The sequence below is a fragment of the Perca flavescens genome, chromosome 7 (genome assembly GCF_004354835.1).
Source record: "Perca flavescens isolate YP-PL-M2 chromosome 7, PFLA_1.0, whole genome shotgun sequence".
In the NCBI taxonomy this organism is placed as follows: Eukaryota; Metazoa; Chordata; class Actinopteri; order Perciformes; family Percidae; genus Perca; species Perca flavescens.
The window spans coordinates 34,562,459-34,582,802 of NC_041337.1; the positions used below are offsets into that span (position 1 = coordinate 34,562,459).

Sequence of the window (20,344 nt, forward strand, 5' to 3'; positions counted from 1 at the left end):
CTAATTATTTTTATATTGTACACTTATTTTGTAATTTAATTATCCTATTCTAAGTAAATGACTTTCAATTGTTGACACTGTATGCTATCAGATGTGCATTGATTCATCTTTAAACTGTTAACAACCCAGAGCATTTTTTTCCTATCGCAGATTATATCTGTGATGTAGCCAGAAGCTCGGACCAACTTCAATGTAATCAGTTTTAAGAAAGATGTATGTTTTATAAGTTCATTTAACCTTTTACAGACAAAGTGCTTCACAATAGAAACATTGTTAAAATATAAGATCCACTAACAGTAAAATGAACAAGCAAAAAAGTATTGGAAATGTAAATTCAAATTAAATACAAAAAAAAACAAACAAATTAAATATAGAGAAATATATTAAGTAGAAATATAGAAATGTATTTGTATAGTAGGCTTTTATTATGACCAGAATTGAATACTTAAATTGCATATAACTTGACATACTATACTGGTAGGCTGCTAAACACTTGCACATACATATATACTTCACATGCACACACACTGGTATATGTATTGTATGTGCAAGTGAAGGATTCAATTTTGGCCTAGGTAGCTTCTCATATAGTATAATTAATATTAAAACGTTTATTTTGAAGTAAGGAACCGGAAGCTGAGTAGACGCTGATGCAGACTTGGTACTCTCCGTGACTCCCACTAGGTGTTGATCATGTGTTGAGTGCGGCCCCCCCTCTGCTATGCCTGTGTCTGTCTGAGGGAGGTAAACCAGCTGCAGCGCGGGTCTCATGTCATCGCTGGACTTGATGAAAAAAGAGTGTTTCGCATCTGGGACTCTGTCCTCGGCTTCCCTAAAAAGAAGGTTCAAGAGGAGGGTCGCTCCGCGGGCGCAGCAGGATGCGGACAGCGAGTGTCAGCTGTGCAGGTGAGACACACACACACACACACACACACACACACACACACACACACACACACACACACACACACACACACACACACACACACACACACACACACACACTCACAACTCCCCCGGAAAGTTGGGAATTCACTGGAAGAAACGCAATCTATTGCTGCAGCTGCTGGTTGATCTTTGATTTGTCTCAATAATAAACTAGGACTGGGTTAAAATCCCAATCAGAAATAGATTTATTGCCAGGTAGGTCTTACTAGGAATGACTTTCCCATAGCAAGCATTTGGGTGCTAAAGGTGCTATTTATATATAAATATTGATTGTCTGATTGATTGATTGATTGATTGATTAATTGACTGATTAAAGATGTCATGTCTTTAAGATTATATTATAACCGAAAGTGTTTTTCTTCCAAATGTATTATTTAGGGCTGCAACTAACTAATTATTTCGTATTACCAATTATTATTCTTTTTATGGTTTAGCCACATAAAGGTAAGAACATTGTGAAAGATGCCCATCACAGGAGCAAATCCTCATATTTAAGAAACGTTTTCACTAGAGGCTGGGCTTCGCCAATGATTTCCCAAATCGATTTGATTCCGATTCACAAGATCCTGATTTGATGTGAGATCATTTAGGTTAGGGAAATTTCAGCTGCATTACCAATTTACATTGGATATACAAGAGATTCTCAGAGAAATTCGGCTGTAAATTGTACAAGCAAGAAGCAACCCTCACATTTTTTATATTGCACCAGATTAGTGTTTAACAGTACTTTTTACTTAAAACATCCATTGCGAAATGGCATTTTTAAAAGATTGATTTCTGGATTTTATGAATCGATATCGGATCACTCAAACAAAAAAGATTTTAATTTGAGAATCGATTATTTTAACCCGGCCCTATTTTGCACTTTTGCTTGATAAATAACCAATACATTCAATCCAGGGTCACACTTGCTGTCAAATAATCAATTCTTTGTACGTAAGCCTCCCTCAGTAATTCACTAGTCGTGTTCCTGTGTTTCCAGGTGTTCCATATTTTCCCTGTCTGGCAGTAGTCGCACTGTGCGTCGGATTTTGACAGCCTGCGTCCTCTCTTTCCTCGCCCTGCTTGGCTCCGTATCCATCGACCTCAGCTCCAACTTTGACCTGCTGCACACCACAGAGGGCGCCTACAACGAGCTGACTTCCTGCAGGACGATAGCCATCCTGCAACTCGTCAGGAAGCTTCAAAACATGAGACGCTTATTCGCCAAAGACGTGGCAAATGAGACATTGAAGGCCAGTTTTTCAGAGGTTGTGTTTCCTGTGTTCGATCATCTCTGTGGTGAAAAGTTGGGTCACAGCAATGGCCACGGGGTCCCTTGTGGTGTTGAGTTGGCTGGATTCTGCCAGGAGATGCTGTGGAGTGTTCAAGGATTCCTAAACGCTTCATTGGATACAAACGGCACGAGTGAAAACGGTACTTCTGCTTACTCCCTGGCCATCGGAAGACTTCTTGACATCTGGGGTACGGCAGAAGAAACTTTAGTCAAAGTCAAACAGCATTACAACTGGAGAGATGTACTGTCCGCAAGACTTCTGATAAAATTCATAGAGCTCAACCACCAGTTGATGGACTTCCCCCACGTGGCAACTCACACTGACTTCCAACACAAGTGGACTTACGAACTAAGCTACCTCGGCTTCGCCAGGGTTATGACAGAACGACTGAACGAATGCTGGTTAGAGAACATAGACTTCAAGTTAAACTCCAGCCAGCGTGTAAAACATTCTTATATTTTTGACACGAGTCTGTGGCAGATCTCTGGAGCAGGTACGGAGCTTCTGTCTGGGTCTCACACTGGAATCCAGGCTCTGACAAACACCCAGCGGTGCTTGTTTGATCGTGCCGTGCCCGCTCTCAGACTGGAGTCTCGATCCGTGTCTTCGGGCCTCAGTATGAAGGTCTGCCTGCTGGCCATTGCCTGCCTCATCTACCCGGTGGTGATGTTCTCCTTCAAGCAGATGACGGAGTGGATACAGAACTACGCCCAGAGCTTGAAGGAGAAGACTGAGGACCTAAAGCGCCAGAGGCAGCTGGCTGAGGATCTGCTGCACCAAATGCTGCCCAAGTCGGTTGCCAAGCAGCTCCGCCAGCAAAAACATGTCGAGGCGGAGAGCTATGAAAAGGTTGGTGCATTGATCTTTGCTTCTCGCATTCTGGGTCAGGATGGCTCAAGATAAGTCTCGCATAGCCAGCTTTATCTTCACAGCGCTGTGCAGTAAGGTTTGGCTACACCAAAGATGCATTCTGGTCATAGGAGAAAAAAAATGCTCTGGTTCGTTTGCATTTCTTTAAACCAATCACAGCCGTCTTGGACGGCGCTAAGCTCCCCGACGCAGTGACGGTGGCTCTGCTGAATAGTCTCGGGAAGGAACTTGTTTTGGTGGAACATTTGCCACCCCCCAAAATAAAACGCCTCATATAATATTAAATGAAGTTAACTGCTGACACAACACAGTAACGTGAGCTATTTAAATTAGCTGATACATGGTTAAACCTCATTAGCTCTCGCCAGTCGTCCACAGCTATCCCACCAATCAGTCCCAAAACCTCCCAGTTAGAGAGGAAATGAGCTAAACATATTCTTTGTCAATCTTTACAATCATTCCCCGAAAGAACCAAGCAGACCCTCCTTGTTGTACAATCTAAATTTCATTAAAAACTTGACATATTCAGCGTTTAGCTTGTTAGTTCAAAGTTGGCACATGCCGACCTGTCAATCAGCAATGCTAACTATGTTAACACTGTAGACATTAAAATAGACCTCAACTTGTTTTTGGGTGTTGTCAATGTTTTTGTCTTACACTTCGACCCTCTCACTGTGTGCTTTCACTTCAGCAAAGTTAACTGGGACATTTGGTCACCTAAAAATTGTCCCGTTCAGTGTTCTGCCGAACAAGCTAACGTTTAATCTCCACTGGATGACTTCAGAAGGGTTGAAAATCTGCAACTTTTCCTTCTTTAGCGTTTAGCTTAGCGCAGCGCCATTTCACATAAACAACAATGGCATCCTCCCCAGCTCCACGCTTTCGTCAAAATCGCCACGTCCGGTTCAAAGAAACCAAGATGGCGACATCCAAATTCCCAAACTCAAGGCTTCAAAACGGCAGTCCCAAAACAACAGGGGTTGACTGCTGTTTTGTCTTTTATTTTTACAGTCGATGCTCTTGACTTGAGACTTAATAGTTCTGACCAAGGGATTAAGCGAGCATCCGGAAAGCGTACCTCCTTTAGGGAGATTCTGAGGCTAACAAGCTATCACCTCCCGTTAGCATCCCATTGACTCCCATTCGTTTTGGCGTCACTTTGACAGTGAATATCTTTACATCTGAAGCGTTTAAAGACTCTATTTGTCCGTAGTTTATTTCTAAAGAAACACGACAATTTATAAAAGGTTCCATTACCTTGTATCTCACGTTATGGCCCCATAGGCTAACGATTGTGTCATAACTACGTGACTTACTGTCGCAAAGTGGAGGAATTACCGTATAGGATCAGGAGAAGCTCACAGGCAATTGGGGGGACTTGGAGGCATCATACAGTCAAGGGAGAAGCCCATAGAGAAACCATGAAAGCATCGGAACCAAATATTTCAGCAACGTTTTCCTCCTGCTCCTACGCTCATGGACAGCTGCTACTCACACTCTCCGTCTCTGTAAGATTGGGAATGATTGAGATTTCTCTCGGCACAGCTACCAGAAGACTTCCAACTTTGGTTGCTCACGTCACATTTATGTCGTCAAGATCAGTTTGAGGCTGCTCAGTAACGCTCAGCCAGCACCGGAAAAGTGCTTCTAATATCCTTCACTGGTCTCTGCCGAAGTCTATGGCGTCGCTGTGTCCATTTATTTCACTGTCTATGGTTCTGACTTGGGACATGACTGTGGATTTCATAGTAATGACTTGAAATTATTTGTTACTTGGAAAACAACTGCTCCCTCTTTCCACAATCTTTCTTTCTATGAATAATGAGGAGATGGAAACCACAGTATTTAAGTGTTGATGGAACTGTGATTGTGTTAAAGTGATTTTTATTTTAAAACACTGCAACAGCGACTGATAATATACATTTGTTTTACTTTTACTAATGTCCATGACATGAGGGTAACTCATCCTGCAACATCCTGCAACTAAGGCACTGCAGTACATTTGTAAACCTTACTTAAAGGCAAATGGAAGAAATAGCCTAGACAACAGTGTTGGAGACAGATAGGACAATAACCCTTTCCCTCGCTGCTCCCCGTTCACTTCTAACATTTAACCGAGTAAATTTAGAGCTTGTAATGTAGCAAGGGTTGTGGGGCGCTACCTCTGCAAGATCTGCCAACGGGATGAATGAATGTGTGCGTTTCCTGCCTTTGTTGCTATTGTTGGCGTAATTACCTATAATTGCCCTGTTCCATATTCATCAGCAGATAAAACAAGTAATTCGGTGAAAATTGCGTCTGGCTTATTGAAGAGGTTTGAAGCAGCTGTACCAAAAGCACTCTGCACACAGGGGGAATATTACTGAAAAGGATCCTCGGCACAAACTGATTTGTAGCTCTAGGGTGTTTGATAAAGAAAATGTAGGACCCACCGATTCTTTTTCTTTTTTGTAACTAACCAGAAAAGTAAAACATGACTTGCTGATCCCAGAAGGATGATGCCTGGTAAAGATCCCCCTGAAATCAGAGGGTAAATGATACAGATACACATACAGATACAGATAGCTTTATTTACCCCCGAAGGGGCAATTCAGTTTCTACAGTCCGCCGAAACACATACACACATTCATATATGGGAAAGTGTAAGATCCAGAAGTGTACAACAAGAACAATACTTGAAATAAGAACTGAACAAAGACGATAAAGAGAGACGAAATAAAATAATACAAAAATCGACAAAGTGCAGAGTGTATTGCACATACTTAACAAATTACAATCCACCAAGTCCACCAATCAGAGGTGTTCCTAGACTTTGAGCTTTACTTGAGACAGGCACACAGCACGTACATGCAGCACTAAAAATGATCATGATCAAAGATGCCAATTATTGCGGAGGGATCTGGTAAAAACAAAGAGACGAGACCAGGGGCCATTCTAGGATCAGAGCTTTAGGGGTGCCTGGCCCCCTTTTAACATACTTTTTTTTTAAACGTTATTCTACCGTGCTAACGGTGCATTTTTACATCATTTTGAAACCATCATGGTAGGCGATACACTGAATTATAATAATAAATAAATAGAAAGACACCAACATTTCTGAGAAAAAATACTTTAATGCTGAGCCACAGGACCATAACTATAAAAGTGAGGTGGTATTACAAATGAAATCGGATATGTAACCATGGAAAAGCATTTCCAAAATGCAGTATGAAACAATTTTGACTAATGGTTGGCACTATTTTCTGAAAATGGCTAAAAACTTTTCTGAATAATATTGACATCTAGATTCTATCTGTGTATTTCACTGGAAAGGAACGTATGACAGTGTGTAGTTGCTGTTGTCGGAAAAACACAGATGTTGCGTTCACTTGAAATTGGCCTCGCCATCCTCGTGCTGCATTCAAAGTTGTTGTAAAATACCCATTTTCCCATCTAGTGGTCGTTTTTGCCGTTCTATAATGTCATTTCTTTGTGCTACTTTTTGAAACAAATAAATAATATGCGGATTAAATATCAGGTAATAATCAACTGTAAAGTAGCTACACCTTTTAAAAAATCTCTAAATCAGTCTCTGCTGGGTAGAAATTAGTGAAATTGTATAAAAAAAAGACCAACATTTAGTGGCAAAATCCATTGTTATGTCTACAAAATTATTTTAGATATAGTATAAGTTCAAGTCACCACTACCTCTGGTCAAAATATTAGTATCTTAGAATATAAATTAAAAATCTCAAAGTAATGAGAAAATGTAAAATATTGACTTAGAATCTCAATATATTGACTTAGTATCTCAATTTTTTTATTTTACCTTTATTTAACCAGGAAAGTCCCATTGAGATTAAAAACCTCTTTTTCAAGGGAGTCCAATATATTAATTTATCTCAAAATATTGACTTAGTATCTCAATATATTGACTTACCTCAAAATATTGACTTAGTATCTCAATATACTGACTTAGTAACTCAGAATATTGACTAAGAATCTCAAACCAATGAGAAAATTTAAAATATTGACTTACAATCTCGATAAATTGACTCAACATCTCCAAGTATCAACTTAATATCTCAATATATTGACTTAGTAACTTAGAATATTGACTAGGAATCTGAAAGTAATGACAAACCTTTAAAATATTGACTTAGAATCTCAATATATTAACTTCTGCACACCGGCGTGCAACATATTACTTTGTATTATGAAGTCTGGAGAACCTTTTTTCTTGTTGAATGGGAAATCTTTTGTTGGGAGTCGTTTGTTTCTACGGTTTCAACAGAATGTTATTAATATTGATAGTGTTTGGATGCTTTCAAAGGTTTGTTCAAATTCTGCATTAGCAAAATTTTTTATAAAATAAAATGAATCTTTACCCGGACAAGTGACTTTTGTGCATGGACAAGTGAAACGTAAATGTACTTGTCCAAAGGACAAGTGCCTCAAAAAGTTAATGTTAAGCCCTGGCACAGTAGGGAGTTTGTATAAAGTACTACCAGAAAATGACTTTGGTAGAAGTCAAAGTCTCCTTTTGGAATATTACTTGAGTAAAAGTCTTATCTGATATTCACTGTACTTAAGTATCAAAAGTAATGTTCTGATATAAAATGTACTTAAGTATTAGAAGTAAAAGTAAAAAAAACTTTGATTATGAACTTTACGGCCAAAGGTGCGTGACGTTATCTTGATCATCGTCTGTTATCATTGCGGCAGAACCTGCACCAGGTGCTTTCATGATCACCAGTTATTATGCTTCCTCCTCTTCTTTAGTTTTTTTTAGCCGCTTGGCAACAAACAGGCATTAGGTCACCAACTGGAATGGAGCGTGCTGTATCTTGGCAATTTAAGGAGCAGCGATTTGCAAAAACATGCTTTCTTTTCCAGTGTAACAAATTTCTTCTGATTTTATTTTGTAGTAACGAAGATGCTCAGGGGAAATGTAGTGGAGTATAAGTAAAAGTTTCCGGAAATATAAATAACGATGTAAAGTACAGATATGTGAAAATTCTACTTTAGTACAGTAGCGAGTTGCACTTTGTTACATTACAACACTGACAGTAGGAGGATTGTTAGAAAAGTTATGCTTGCTATAGTCTTTGCTTCATTTTAGTGTTAAACTATTTGCATAAGAAACTGTGCATCCATTTCTGTTTCTCATGTGATAATCCTGATTATCACTGACCTTACGGAAAGCACAGAAAACCCCTGAGGGCAGGGCATGCGGAGGAGATGTCAAGCCTGACCACGGATAAGAGAGTTTCTCTGTGTGATATTACTCCCGTTTCCATATAAAAAGCTACCGTTAAAGACTATCGACAGTCATTATCTGTACTTATACTGAAGTGCTGTAAACTGGCTCTACTTGCAAGTAAACAAACTTTTAAGAGAACTCAATTTTTTGATAACATTACATTACATGTCATTTAGCTGACGCTTTTATCCAAAGCGTCTTACAGTTGCTATATATGTCAGATGTTGCAGATGTCACATGCCCATGGAGCAACTAGGGGGTTTAGTGTCTTCCTCAGGGACACATTGGTTGAGGTATCACAGTGGGAATCGAACCCAGGTCTCCCACACCAAAGGTACGGGTCATATCCACTGCACCATCACCACCCATAATATGATAAATAATTATCCTAACAAGAATAGTAAGATTGTTGTGTTGGACTGCATTAGTTTTTGCTAGTTGGACTGTGTAATAATAGGCTGTATTATTTTTGCCCAGTTTTGTCCAGTACAACCGAACCCGTCTTTGCATTTTGTTCCAGGTCACCATTTTTTTCTCCGACATCGTGGGCTTCACCTCCATCTCTGCGTCCTGTGCCCCTCTGCAAGTGGTGGAGATGCTCAACAACCTCTACATGTGCTTCGACACACGCATCGACTCCTACAATGTCTACAAGGTAAACGTGACATATCAAGGCATGCACAGAAAACTTACACACTGCCTTTTGCCTCTAAAATTGGAGGCTACTTTTAAAAAGGTCTTGTATAGTCCGCTTTTAAAACAAACCAAACGTGTGGACCAACAGATAAGGGACTCAGTTCTCTTTGCGTTCACATTGTCCGTTTACTTGAAAGAGTACTCAGTTCTATTTCTGGTCCACTACAGCTCTGATAGTAGCCTGGTCCTACTAGACTCTGGTCCACTAGCCTGGTCCTACCAGACTCTGGTCCACTAGCCTGGTCCTACTAGACTCTGGTCCACTAGCCTGGTCCTACCAGACTCTGGTCCACTAGCCTGGTCCTACTAGACTCTGGTCCATTAGCCTGGTCCTACTAGACTCTGGTCCACTAGCCTGGTCCATTAGCCTGGTCCTACCAGAGTCTGGTCCACTAGCCTGGTCCTACCAGACTCTGGTCCACTAGCCTGGTCCTACTAGACTCTGGTCCACTAGCCTGGTCCATTAGCCTGGTCCTACCAGACTCTGGTCTACTAGCCTGGTCCTACCAGACTCTGGTCCACTAGTCTGGTCCTACCAGACTCTGGTCCATTTCATTAGTCCAGAGAGTCTGGCCACTCTCCATTGACAAGTGTTAACTTCCTTAAAGGCGGGTACTCTGTTGAAGTTTAAAACTATTGGATCTCCCCGGAGCCACTCTGGATCTGCCAGAACCAATCGCTAACGTTTGGTCGTGATGTATGTTATGGGCATGTGCAACAACCAAGGGGGGTAAGCTTCGCTTCAGAACTCGAAACTCCGATGGCGCCATTTTGTTGCTACAAAGGTATCACCTCCTGTTAGCATTCCACTGACCGTCATTTTTTTTTTTAAGCGTTTAAAGACTCTATTTGTCCGTTGTTTATTTCTAAAGAAACACGACAATGTATAAAAGGCTCCATTACCTTGTAGCTCACGTTATGGCTCAGTAGCAGACGCTTTTATAAAAATAAAAACGATTTTGTCATAACCACGAGACTTATTGTCACACAGTAGAGGAATTACTGTACAGTACAGGAGAAGCTCACAGGCAGTTTGGACTTCCATTAGCTGTTTAGCTTTAATGACTAATGTTAACTAGCATGTTAGTGATCAATAATTAGCCTGTGTCTATGTTATCTCCTTACATATACCTACGCTCTCCGTCTCTGTAAGATTGGAAATGATTGAGATTTCTCTTGGCACAGCTACCAAAAGATTTACAACTTTCAGACACGTTGCTCACGTCACATTTACGTTGTCTCTCTCAGTTTGAAGCTGCTCAGTAAAGCAAGAGATCACCGGAAAAGTGCTTCTAATAGCCTTCACTGGTCTCCGTCCAGAGACACGGGGTCTATTGGTCCATTATATATATGTCAATGGCAACAAGAGGGGAGGCAGACGACAACAACTATCGGCTTACATTTAGCATTAGCATCGCTAGCGTTAGCCTTAGCCAACTCCTTCACCACTAACAGAGCAAGCTGGAAAATCAAACTGTTCCTGAACCCTGTGGGAAGGAGGGCCACAACATCATGGCCCCCAACAAAAACTCAGCAAAGATTGTTCCTGCTCGGGCTTTAACTTCTGGATATTCGGCAGCGTTTCCACAACGGACCCGCCTATGAAGCAGCTTGATTGGTTGGGGTTAGGCATTTGACCTTGAGTGGTTAAGGTTAGGATAGCCGATTGGTCAGGGGATAGGACCTGAACAAATGGGGTTACGTTACCTTACTTAAGCATGGACGCCTGGCCAATAAATGCTATTGAAAGGCGGGTCTTTATGAGGCCATAGTGGGATTCATAATATCACCTCAGGGCCAGGGGCGGAGAGCGGGGCTCTACAACATTTTAAACTTTGAGCCCTTTAACATATGCATGTGTATGTTGTTTTTGTTACGGCCTCCATTTCAAGAAACTAACCAAGGCTAAAAAGAGATTGGAGGATGCAACATATAAAAAAGGATGCCAGACACAAGGTTAACAATTAACCAACAAGCTATATTAAATAACGTTAAAATATTCCCAAAAGTAGCAAACAAAGAGAAACAAAAAGGGACTGGAGACCCGGGCCAAAAGGAGCAAAAAGATGGGAAGACGCTGGACCAACCTCGCAGTGGGCCATCGCTCCCCGCGTCTCCCCCTAAACTACCTAAAAAACTAATCCTAAAACAACAAAAAAAGAGACAAATAAGTGAACTACTGGTAAACTCCAGCCCAAACTAGCACAATAAACTGTGCATGGAGGTCGGGAAACGCAAACCTGCTTGTTGTACATAAAAAAAAGGTGAGGAGGAAAGTCCTTACTAGGAATGTCTTCAAATAAAAAAAAAAGGGTTCAAAGACATGGCACTAGATAAGTATAGACATTGAGTAGTATTAATTAAATAATGGTGATGATGAACATCATTATTATCATTATGGTTATCATCATTATTTAGGATATTATTCACCTTATGGTGGCAATGTGCTGTATATAAGTACTGACCCTTATGGGTATATGTATGTATGTTCTTTAGTTTTTTTGTGTCATTTATTTTATCGTTCTTGTCTTGTAAATGTTTTTCTTGACAATTTGTTTGTTACTCAAACTTAAAAATGTGAGAAGGGGAGGGGCCTGATATAAGCTGAAGCTTCTGACCCTACCCTTTGGTTACGACCAATACATTTATTCATTCATTCATTCATTCATAGTGTGCTGCTGGTGTGCTCTCCATGTGCCTCTGTCCCTTCACTCTCTGCCTTCCCGCTCTACCTGAGCACTGGTTACGCTGAGGTGTGCAACAGGCAGAGGGAGGAGGGCAGAACGAGGGACACAGAGAGAGAGAGAGAGAGAGAGAGAGAGAGAGAGAGAGAGAGACACACAGAGGGAGAAAACAAGACACACACACACACACCAGAGGCACATGTAACAGTCTTGTTAAATCTTGGTTTCATTACAAACGAAACAGACCAAGTGTGACACACCTTAAAAGTCGGCATTTATTTTCTTGAAAGATTTAGAAAATATCCTTATTTGCTTTCTTTAGATTGGGCACCTCCTTCCGTTCATGCCTAAGAGGAGCATATACATCGTGCAGCTCCCTTCCCAACGTGAACCATTTCTACACCTGACTTTGAGCAAACATTTTTTTTATCAAACTACCAAACCAGGTGGAGACAATCGGGGATGCATACATGGTGGTGAGCGGTCTGCCTGAGAGGAACGGCGATAGGCATGCCGATGAGATCGCAAAGATGGCGCTGGATCTGTTAGCAGCCGTCAGACAGGTCTCCATCCCTCACATGCCCGACCACAGGCTGGAGCTCCGAGCCGGCATCCACACAGGTGAGAGGAGCTCCCTGTACAACGTGACATCATGACTTCGCATAAACACCACTTTCTAAAGCCGAGTGGGCGTGTTATCTGTACGCATTTTAAGCTGTCCGCGTGTATGTCTACACTGTATACAGCGGACAGGTTGGGTTTAGGAAATGTAACACGCGGGACACGATCCCCGGTGTCCTGGGTGAGGGTCCTGTGTTGTTTGACCCATGCCCCCCCCCAAACCAACCTCCCTATTCAGATTTTCGGGCTTTCATACTACTCAATACCGTTCTTTTCTCAAGAGAACTTTGCGTAAATTGACACGCAATCGCAATGCATGTAAGTCAATGGAGGCCAAGGAGCGTTGATAAACACTCTAAAAAGCGATTATGCGTCTTGATAACACGCCAAAATGGCATACGAATTGCCGTGTCATACATACGCCACTTCATGAGATCAGTCTTCCCTGTAAAATGCAGCAAGTTGGGTTTGTACTGGTCTCACATCGCCAGCTCTATCTCCACAACGCGGTGCAGTAAGGTCTGGGTACACCACAGATGCATTCTGGGATAGGAGCATTTCTTTAAACCAATCACAATCGTATTGGGCGGCGCTAAGCTCCGGATGCAGCAACGGTGGCTCTGCAGATTAGTCTCGGGAAGGAACTTGTTTTTGCACCCTGCAAAAAATAACACCACATCCAATATTAAATGAGGTTAACTGTTGACATAATACAGTAACGTGAGCTATTTAAATTAGCTGATACATGGTTAAACCTCATTGGCTCTTACCAGTGTATCTCCGTGTGTACTTTGTCCACAGCAATCTCCACCAATCGGTCCCAAAATGTCCCAGTTAGAGAGGAAACGACGTAAACATATTCTTTGTAAATCTTTACAATCATTCCCCGAAAGATCCAAGCAGGCCTGCCTTGTTGCACCGTCCAAATTTCCTTTTTTTTAAATTTAAATTAGAACATTTGTTTGAATCCTTTTACTGGTGAGGCTTTGAGAAAATGTGTTTGTATTTTTCTCCAGCCCTGTTGCATTGTGGTATACGGTTCGAGCTTCCTGCAGCACAGTGAAGCGCAGCTTTTTTTCTCCTTGTTCTTCAGGTCCATGTGTGGCGGGAATAGTCGGCTACAAGATGCCAAGATACTGTCTGTTTGGAGATACTGTCAACACGGCGTCCAGAATGGAGTCGACCAGCCTGCGTATGTGTACCTGCACACGAAACACACAAACACAGTCATCTGTGTGCATGTGTGTTTGTGTCCGCTTCTGAAATATACTTTCTAATAACTTCTACAATTTACACATGTGCTTTTATATATACATTGTTGGTAATGGTAATGGTCATTTTAAATTTGTAAGTAGATGCATTAGCGTAATTTACAAGGGGGGATGGGGGGTTACAAACCCTCCAAATAATCAAAACTGGCCAGTGCAACCCACTCCAAAAACCTATTATAATTTCCTTTACATAAATAAAGACATTTGAAACATAACTTGATACAGAAAAGGCACAAATAGTTGCAGAAAAATCACCAGAATGCAGGAAATGAAGTGTTTGATATGCTCAAAATTTGAATGTTCAAAAGTGGAGATCTCAAACGCCCCCCTCCACCCCCAATGTTGAACCCAAAGTTACGCACTTGCTTAATTGACTTTGGCCAAACCTCAGTTGTGTTTGACAGTATGTATTGTTGTTCATGTGTCAGCTCAAAGAATCCACACCAGTTCCGAAACCTACTTGGCTCTGATCAAAGACAACGCCTACGAGCTGCAGCTTCGCGGAGAGATCGAGGTTAAGGTAAAAAGATCCCAACCGAGCCGTCAAACTCCTTTTCTGAGTAGCAGTGAGGCAGTCAAACCTTAGGTTTCTTATTGCATCAAGGAAGCTGTTGATTTTTCTCAACAGTCGGATGAAAATAAGATGAGATACTGAACGAATATACTTAAAGGAACACGCCGACTTATTGGGACTTTGTCTTATTCACCGTAACCCCCTGAGTAAGACAAGTTGATACATACCCTTCTCATCTCCGTGCGTGCTGTAACGCTGTCTGAGGGTTCCAGCATTAGCTTAGCCTAGCACAGATCCTGCAGGTGACTGGTTCCAGCTAGCCTACTGCTCCGAATTGTGACAAAAGTGACAAAATAACGCCAACATGTTCCTATTTACATGTTGTGATTTGTAGAGTCACAGCGTGTACAAAAAAACAACGTAACATGAGACACAGCCATCTTCTAACAGTAAACAAACCGGGAACTATATTCTCAGACAGGCTTGCTCCGCCAAAGTACATTATTCTTCCGCCTGAGAATATAGTTCCTGTTTACAGTTAGAAGATGGCTGTGTCTCATGTTACGTTGTTATTGGTACACGCTGTGACTCTATAAATCACAACATGTAAATAGGAACATGTTGGTGTTATTTTGTCACTTATTCGGAGCAGTAGGATTACTGGAACCATTCACCTGCATGTTCTGCAGGCTGAAGGGTATGTATGGACTTGTCTAACTCTGGGGGTTACGGTGAATAAGATAAATTCCCAATAAGTCTGCGTGTTCCTTTAAATCCATGCCTCATACTGCAAATGTAAAATCACTAAATTCAGTCACAGTTTTCATATGTTATGTCATGTCCCAGGACAATTTTTTATTTACAAAGTTTACAAAATGAAAGGGTCCGTTCACACAAATCAACATTCGTTTCTCATACAGTCCAAGTACTGTCTACTCTTGTGTTTAACTTTCTTTTTTTTTGTGAGATTCAGGTTGCTTTCACACGTGAGCAGTTTGGTCAGTTTTAACCGAACCCTGGAGCATTTGATCTGATAGTCCGGTTGGTTTGGGGCGATGTGAAAGCTCATTTGAGCTCTGGTGCGGACCAAACAACCGAACTCTAGTCCGCTTAAAGACGGGGGTCTCTGTTTGCCACTGAGTGCTCTAGAGCAGTGGTTCCCAACCTGGGGTCCGGGCACCCCCAGGGGGGGCGGCAAAGATCACAGGGGGGGCGCAAGTCTTTATCTGGTTTGAGGTTGAGGTAAAAAATATATATATATATATATATATATATATATATATATATATATATTTGCACATGTTAAACAAATTATGATGATACATTAGAATATATAATGTATACAAAAGTCTGTATGAAAACGATATATTTAGTTGTATCCTCGTTTTTCCTGCCGCCACGGCATCACTATTTTAGGAATGAAACATGGCGGAGAAATGTAAAAGTGCTGATAACTCCTCTGTATCAAAAAAGAAAGTAAGGCTCTATCTCGAGAGTTACCTCAACTTAGGTTTCGGGGGGGCTCAGCTTTTCTTAGAAATGAGTAGGGGGGGGCGGCAAGGAAGAAAGGTTGGGAACCACTCCTCTAGAGTTCAGTTCGCTTCAGGTGAGAACGTGATCCGACCCAAATACAGGAAGTGAACCAAAAAACAGAGCATTTACTAGCCTGACATTTCAACTTTGCACACAATTTAAAGGTCCAATGTGTAGGAATTTCTCCCATCTAGCGTTGAGATCATATATCGCAATCAGCTCTCTCGCACCACGCAGTTCAAAGTAGGTATTACAGCTACGGTAGCCTTCACGCTTCACGCAAGAACAAGACTCCTGTTCCTGAAAATTGGATTTTGAATACGTGTGGTCCTCCATGTATCCTTCTTCAAAACTCGTAGGCCGGGAAGCTACAATACCCGTTAGCAGCATTAGCAGTGTGAGTTTATCATGTGACAGAGAAAACACGAAAGACGCAGCAGTATGTGATATGAATATGAAGCGTCTAGGCCAAAAGGAATACTTGGAATTGATGGTGGTGGTAAATATTCATGAAAAAGGACACGTTTGTGAACGGGCAACACAGATTTTGATAATGGACATCTAAACACGTTACACACTGGGGCTTTAAAGACTTCTATATGATTTAAGGGACGATAACTTTCAGATCCATAAGCTATTCTGACTTCTGAGCACACATCGCTGGTCGTCTGTGTGACATCATCATCATCATCTCTCCCATTCACTTGCTGATCACATTGTTCTTCTTCTTCTTAAATATTACAAACAGTGAAGCAAAAACCAGAAAACCCGATATATACGTAAGTGTTGGAGAGTTTCACTCAGATATTCTGTCCAATAGACGAGCGACCGTTTCCACCGTGTGACTTTTGTTTACAATGTTTGGTGCGTTTGACAAAGTACAGTTTGAACGCAACCTCACCCCCAAATCGCACCGATTCTACCGAACTACAGGTGTGGAAGCGCCCTTGGTATCGGATGGATTTTTTGTTGATTTGGGTGAACAGACCCTTCAAGTTGGATTTCTCATTAACAGTCATTTCTCTGACGGGTTGGTAACCACACCTAATTGTCACTGCTCCTTTCTTGTGTCTTTCCGTCCCGTGCCAGGGTAAAGGCAAAATGAACACATACTGGTTGATCGGCCATAAGAACTACAGTGTGCAGAATGACAGTCTGGTTTGCCACTGGAATCCTAACAAGACCAGAAAGAAGAAGACAGTGGCCGGCACTGATGTCTCTGCAGCCAATGTGAGTTAAAGTTTTCCCATGTGTTCACCATTAAAGGACAAATCTGGCGCAAAATGAACCTAGGGGTTAATAACACACGTCTACCAAGTCAACCGTTCTCTGGGATATGTTTTCATGATAATCCAATGTGACCAGTTTTAGCGCAAACCTCTAATTAGCTTATAACGCTAGTCGTCGGGGCAGAGGGTAAAGTAAAAATAAATCTCTATTTCTACACCACTAACAAGGCTCAAAATAGCACCACACTTCCACGGTAGCATAATGAAGGTCCCTACATGTAAACAGAAGAATCGAGAACTTTGTAATTGTACAGACAGTTTATTTAAAAAAAGAGTTTTTTAATAAACTGTTTACAGTTTTACAAGTTTACAGGCGGGCACCATCTTGGGAAAACAGTCTCGGCCAGTCAAACGACGAACGGCGTGCAACATGAGCTGAATCGTCACTTGAAATCTCCCATGGTCCGTGGTTTCCCAATCACGTTGCACAGCGTTCATTGTTCGACCAGTCGGACTGTTTTCCCAAGATGGGAAAACTGGTCACATTCGATTAGCATGAAAATATATCCCAGAGAACGGTCAAACTCGGTACACACGTGTTATTAACCCGTAGGGTCATTTTGCACCGGATTTGTCCTTTAAAGGCTGATTTATGCTTGTATGTACAGTAGCTCTACGCAGAGCCTTAAGCTTGATTTATGATTCTGCGTTGAATCAGCGCCGTGGGTACGTACGTAGGTACGCGTAGACTCGGACCCTACGCCGTAGCCTGTCATGCATCTTCCCAGTAATGTAACTACATGCCGCGGCGATGCAGACAACTGTGATTGGTCCGCTTGGCCGTGGCTTGGGAGTATCTCATTTCCACCTGTTCGTTTCTGGGTTCTCTGTCAAAATTGCTCAAAAATGACGTTCAAATATTCCCTCTAAAAAAACACAGAATATTCAAACTATTCGAACATCACAAGGTGGCGCACGACATCGTGATGTCAAAATGATGTAATATCTGGCCGGCGCGATTTATGGCGCTCGAGCCGAGGTCGCGCCTTCGCGCACGACTGTTTTTTTCATCGCGCGCGACAAAGCGGAAACAGGAGCCTGAATGAGTTCGCCGACAACCTGATGCCAGGACTCTCAGAGTGACTGCAGGTCTCTCTGGTAAACTTACCGGGTTAAGATGAGTTCTTTTATGGTGAACGAAAGGCTCGATCCCACCAAGTAGGTCATTGAATCAAAGTGAAGCATTGATGTCAATGCTGCTGCCAGTTCTGCCGTTGTTTACCTTTTTCTTCTTCTTTTTCTAGTCCGTAGAAAGGGCAGCGTTGGTAGCCTTTGCTCATTAGTGCCACCTCTGTTCAAGAAGACTGCAGCTAGTGTCGCGACCACCAGCGCAGGTATAAATAGTCACGGTGATCTCATGATGTCACATTTGCATGCGTCAGCTGGGCTGCGTCCGGTATGTAACGACTTTCAGGCGCGCTAGCAAAGCAGACAGCCGGACAGCCTCTGCTACCGCAAGCGTTTTTTTCCACATTTTTTATTTTTTTTTTATTTGAATATTAATTTTCACCTTCGAAATTCGTTTTTAAAAACTATTCGAATATATATTCGAATTTAGAATATTCGTTGACAGCCCTACCGTGAACTAAATAAAATCGAGGAGAGGGTTAACTTTTCATGCTACAGCTTCACGGCCGTGGTCAGAAAGCACAGAGGTACTCCCTCCAAAGCTAATGGTGCGTTCCAGGCAGCCCGTAACTCGTGTTTTCACGACCTTCTCCCGGTAAAAGCGCCCTGGAACAGCAGTCAAACCTGTAACTTATTACCCATGAACTCGTACCAGATGGTTGTACTCCCAGTTACAGTTTTTGACGTCACACACACACATAAACAACAATGGCGCCCCATGTTGACACTGTACAGACGCCGGTGATTAACGGTGAGAAATAGAAATACATTTTTCTCAACAGTCGGATGAACATAAGATGAGATACTGAACGAATATACTTAAAGGAACACACCGACTTATTGGGAATTTAGCTTATTCACTGTAACCCCCAGAGTAAGACAAGTCAATACATACCCTTCTCATCTCCGTGTGTGCTTAAATAGACATAAATAGGCAATGTAAAGTGATTCCGCACATTGTAATCAAAACAATACACATATGATTGTGTACTACTACAGTTACAGTATGTTGATTAAATGAAGCCCAAATTAATTTGCCGACTAGAAATTGCTAGTATCCGCTAGTGCTCGCTAACGTCAGCGTTAGGTAGCCGTTAGCTAACGTTAACGTTAGGCAGCCTAACCTGAACCCAGGAACGCTACCAAGTTGTGAGTCGTGACTTGAAGTCGTAACTTATAGGCTAACAATTGTGTCTGGAACGCAGCATTACTCTCTCACTCGCTACGTCAGCATGGAGCCTACCTACAGCCATAAATCAGCCTTTATGTGGCATTCTTTAATCAAATGGCTTGAAAATAGCTGGCGTAAATGGAGCATGCCCCCCTGCAAAATTACGAATCCCACTATGGCCACGCCAAGACCCGCCGTACGAAGCAGCTCGATTGGTTGGGGTTAGGCATTTCACCTCGAGTGGTTAAGGTTAAAGGATTGGTCAGGGGATAGGACCGGTAAATTTAAGCATGGATGCCTGGCCAATAGTAGTGTGTGAATGCTATTGAAGGGCAGGTCTTGGCGTGGCCATAGTGGGATTTGTAATATCGCTGCCCCCTCCCCCCTCCCCCCCATTGGTTTGGGCTAAGCCCCAAATGTTTACAACGTCCCTCCACCCCTGGTTAGAGAATCGATTATTTTAACCCAGCCCTAGTTATTTATGGTTGGATGGCTCCACCCAGTGACACAATGATTTTATGTGAAGAACTTAATAAGTTTGCCGCCAGCACAGTGCACAATGTACAATGTTTACGTTTTTTTAATCTTTTATGAAATTGTAGGAAATGTTATTTACATGCATACATATGTCATGAGTTTCCCTCACATACGTACCTCTATGCCAGTCATCAGTGACAGTGCAGAGCCTCAGTGAGAACACCACCACCGCAGTCTCCCTTCCCTCCTCAGACCGGCCCGGCCTGAGCGTGGCGGCTCACATGGAGCATTACAACGGCGGCTACGGCACCCTGGGCTCCATGATTGGGGGGCTGCAGGGAGTAGACGAACCAGCCAACGTATAGGAGCAGCTTCAGATGCGAACCTTGACCTACTGCCTGTCTCCGAACATCCACATGGAACCGGCTCGGGACTTCTACGGGAACATCAGTCGACCCAGGAGAATGACCGGGATTTGTTTGTCATAGGTAGTGTAATAACTGCTGAATAATGTGATAACTTGTCACATTATAGGTGCCCTGCCTCACAAAAACGTTTTACTTGCATTTTTTGAAATATGTCAGGTCCATATGTGTTTGTGTTATGTGGTGAATGTGAAAATG

General features: G+C 42.2%; 1 protein-coding gene across 4 annotated transcripts in view; it reads left to right on the forward strand.

The window, feature by feature from the left end:
- LOC114558903 (uncharacterized) overlaps window positions 1-20,344 on the forward strand; it is a 22,100-nt gene extending 1,756 nt beyond the window's left edge. For 2 of the 4 annotated variants that reach the window (XM_028583195.1, XM_028583196.1), the window contains exons 2-10: window positions 151-213; window positions 685-906; window positions 1,931-3,074; window positions 8,858-8,992; window positions 12,164-12,338; window positions 13,432-13,530; window positions 14,038-14,129; window positions 16,746-16,886; window positions 19,910-20,344. In XM_028583195.1, coding sequence (XP_028438996.1) covers window positions 770-906; window positions 1,931-3,074; window positions 8,858-8,992; window positions 12,164-12,338; window positions 13,432-13,530; window positions 14,038-14,129; window positions 16,746-16,886; window positions 19,910-20,086 — 2,100 coding nt within the window. In that variant the 5' untranslated portion in view covers window positions 151-213; window positions 685-769 and the 3' untranslated portion in view covers window positions 20,087-20,344. Of the gene's footprint in view, window positions 1-150; window positions 214-663; window positions 907-1,930; window positions 3,075-8,857; window positions 8,993-12,163; window positions 12,339-13,431; window positions 13,531-14,037; window positions 14,130-16,745; window positions 16,887-19,909 lie in introns of those variants that run through there. The other 2 variants (XM_028583194.1, XM_028583197.1) reach the window with 2 other exon arrangements.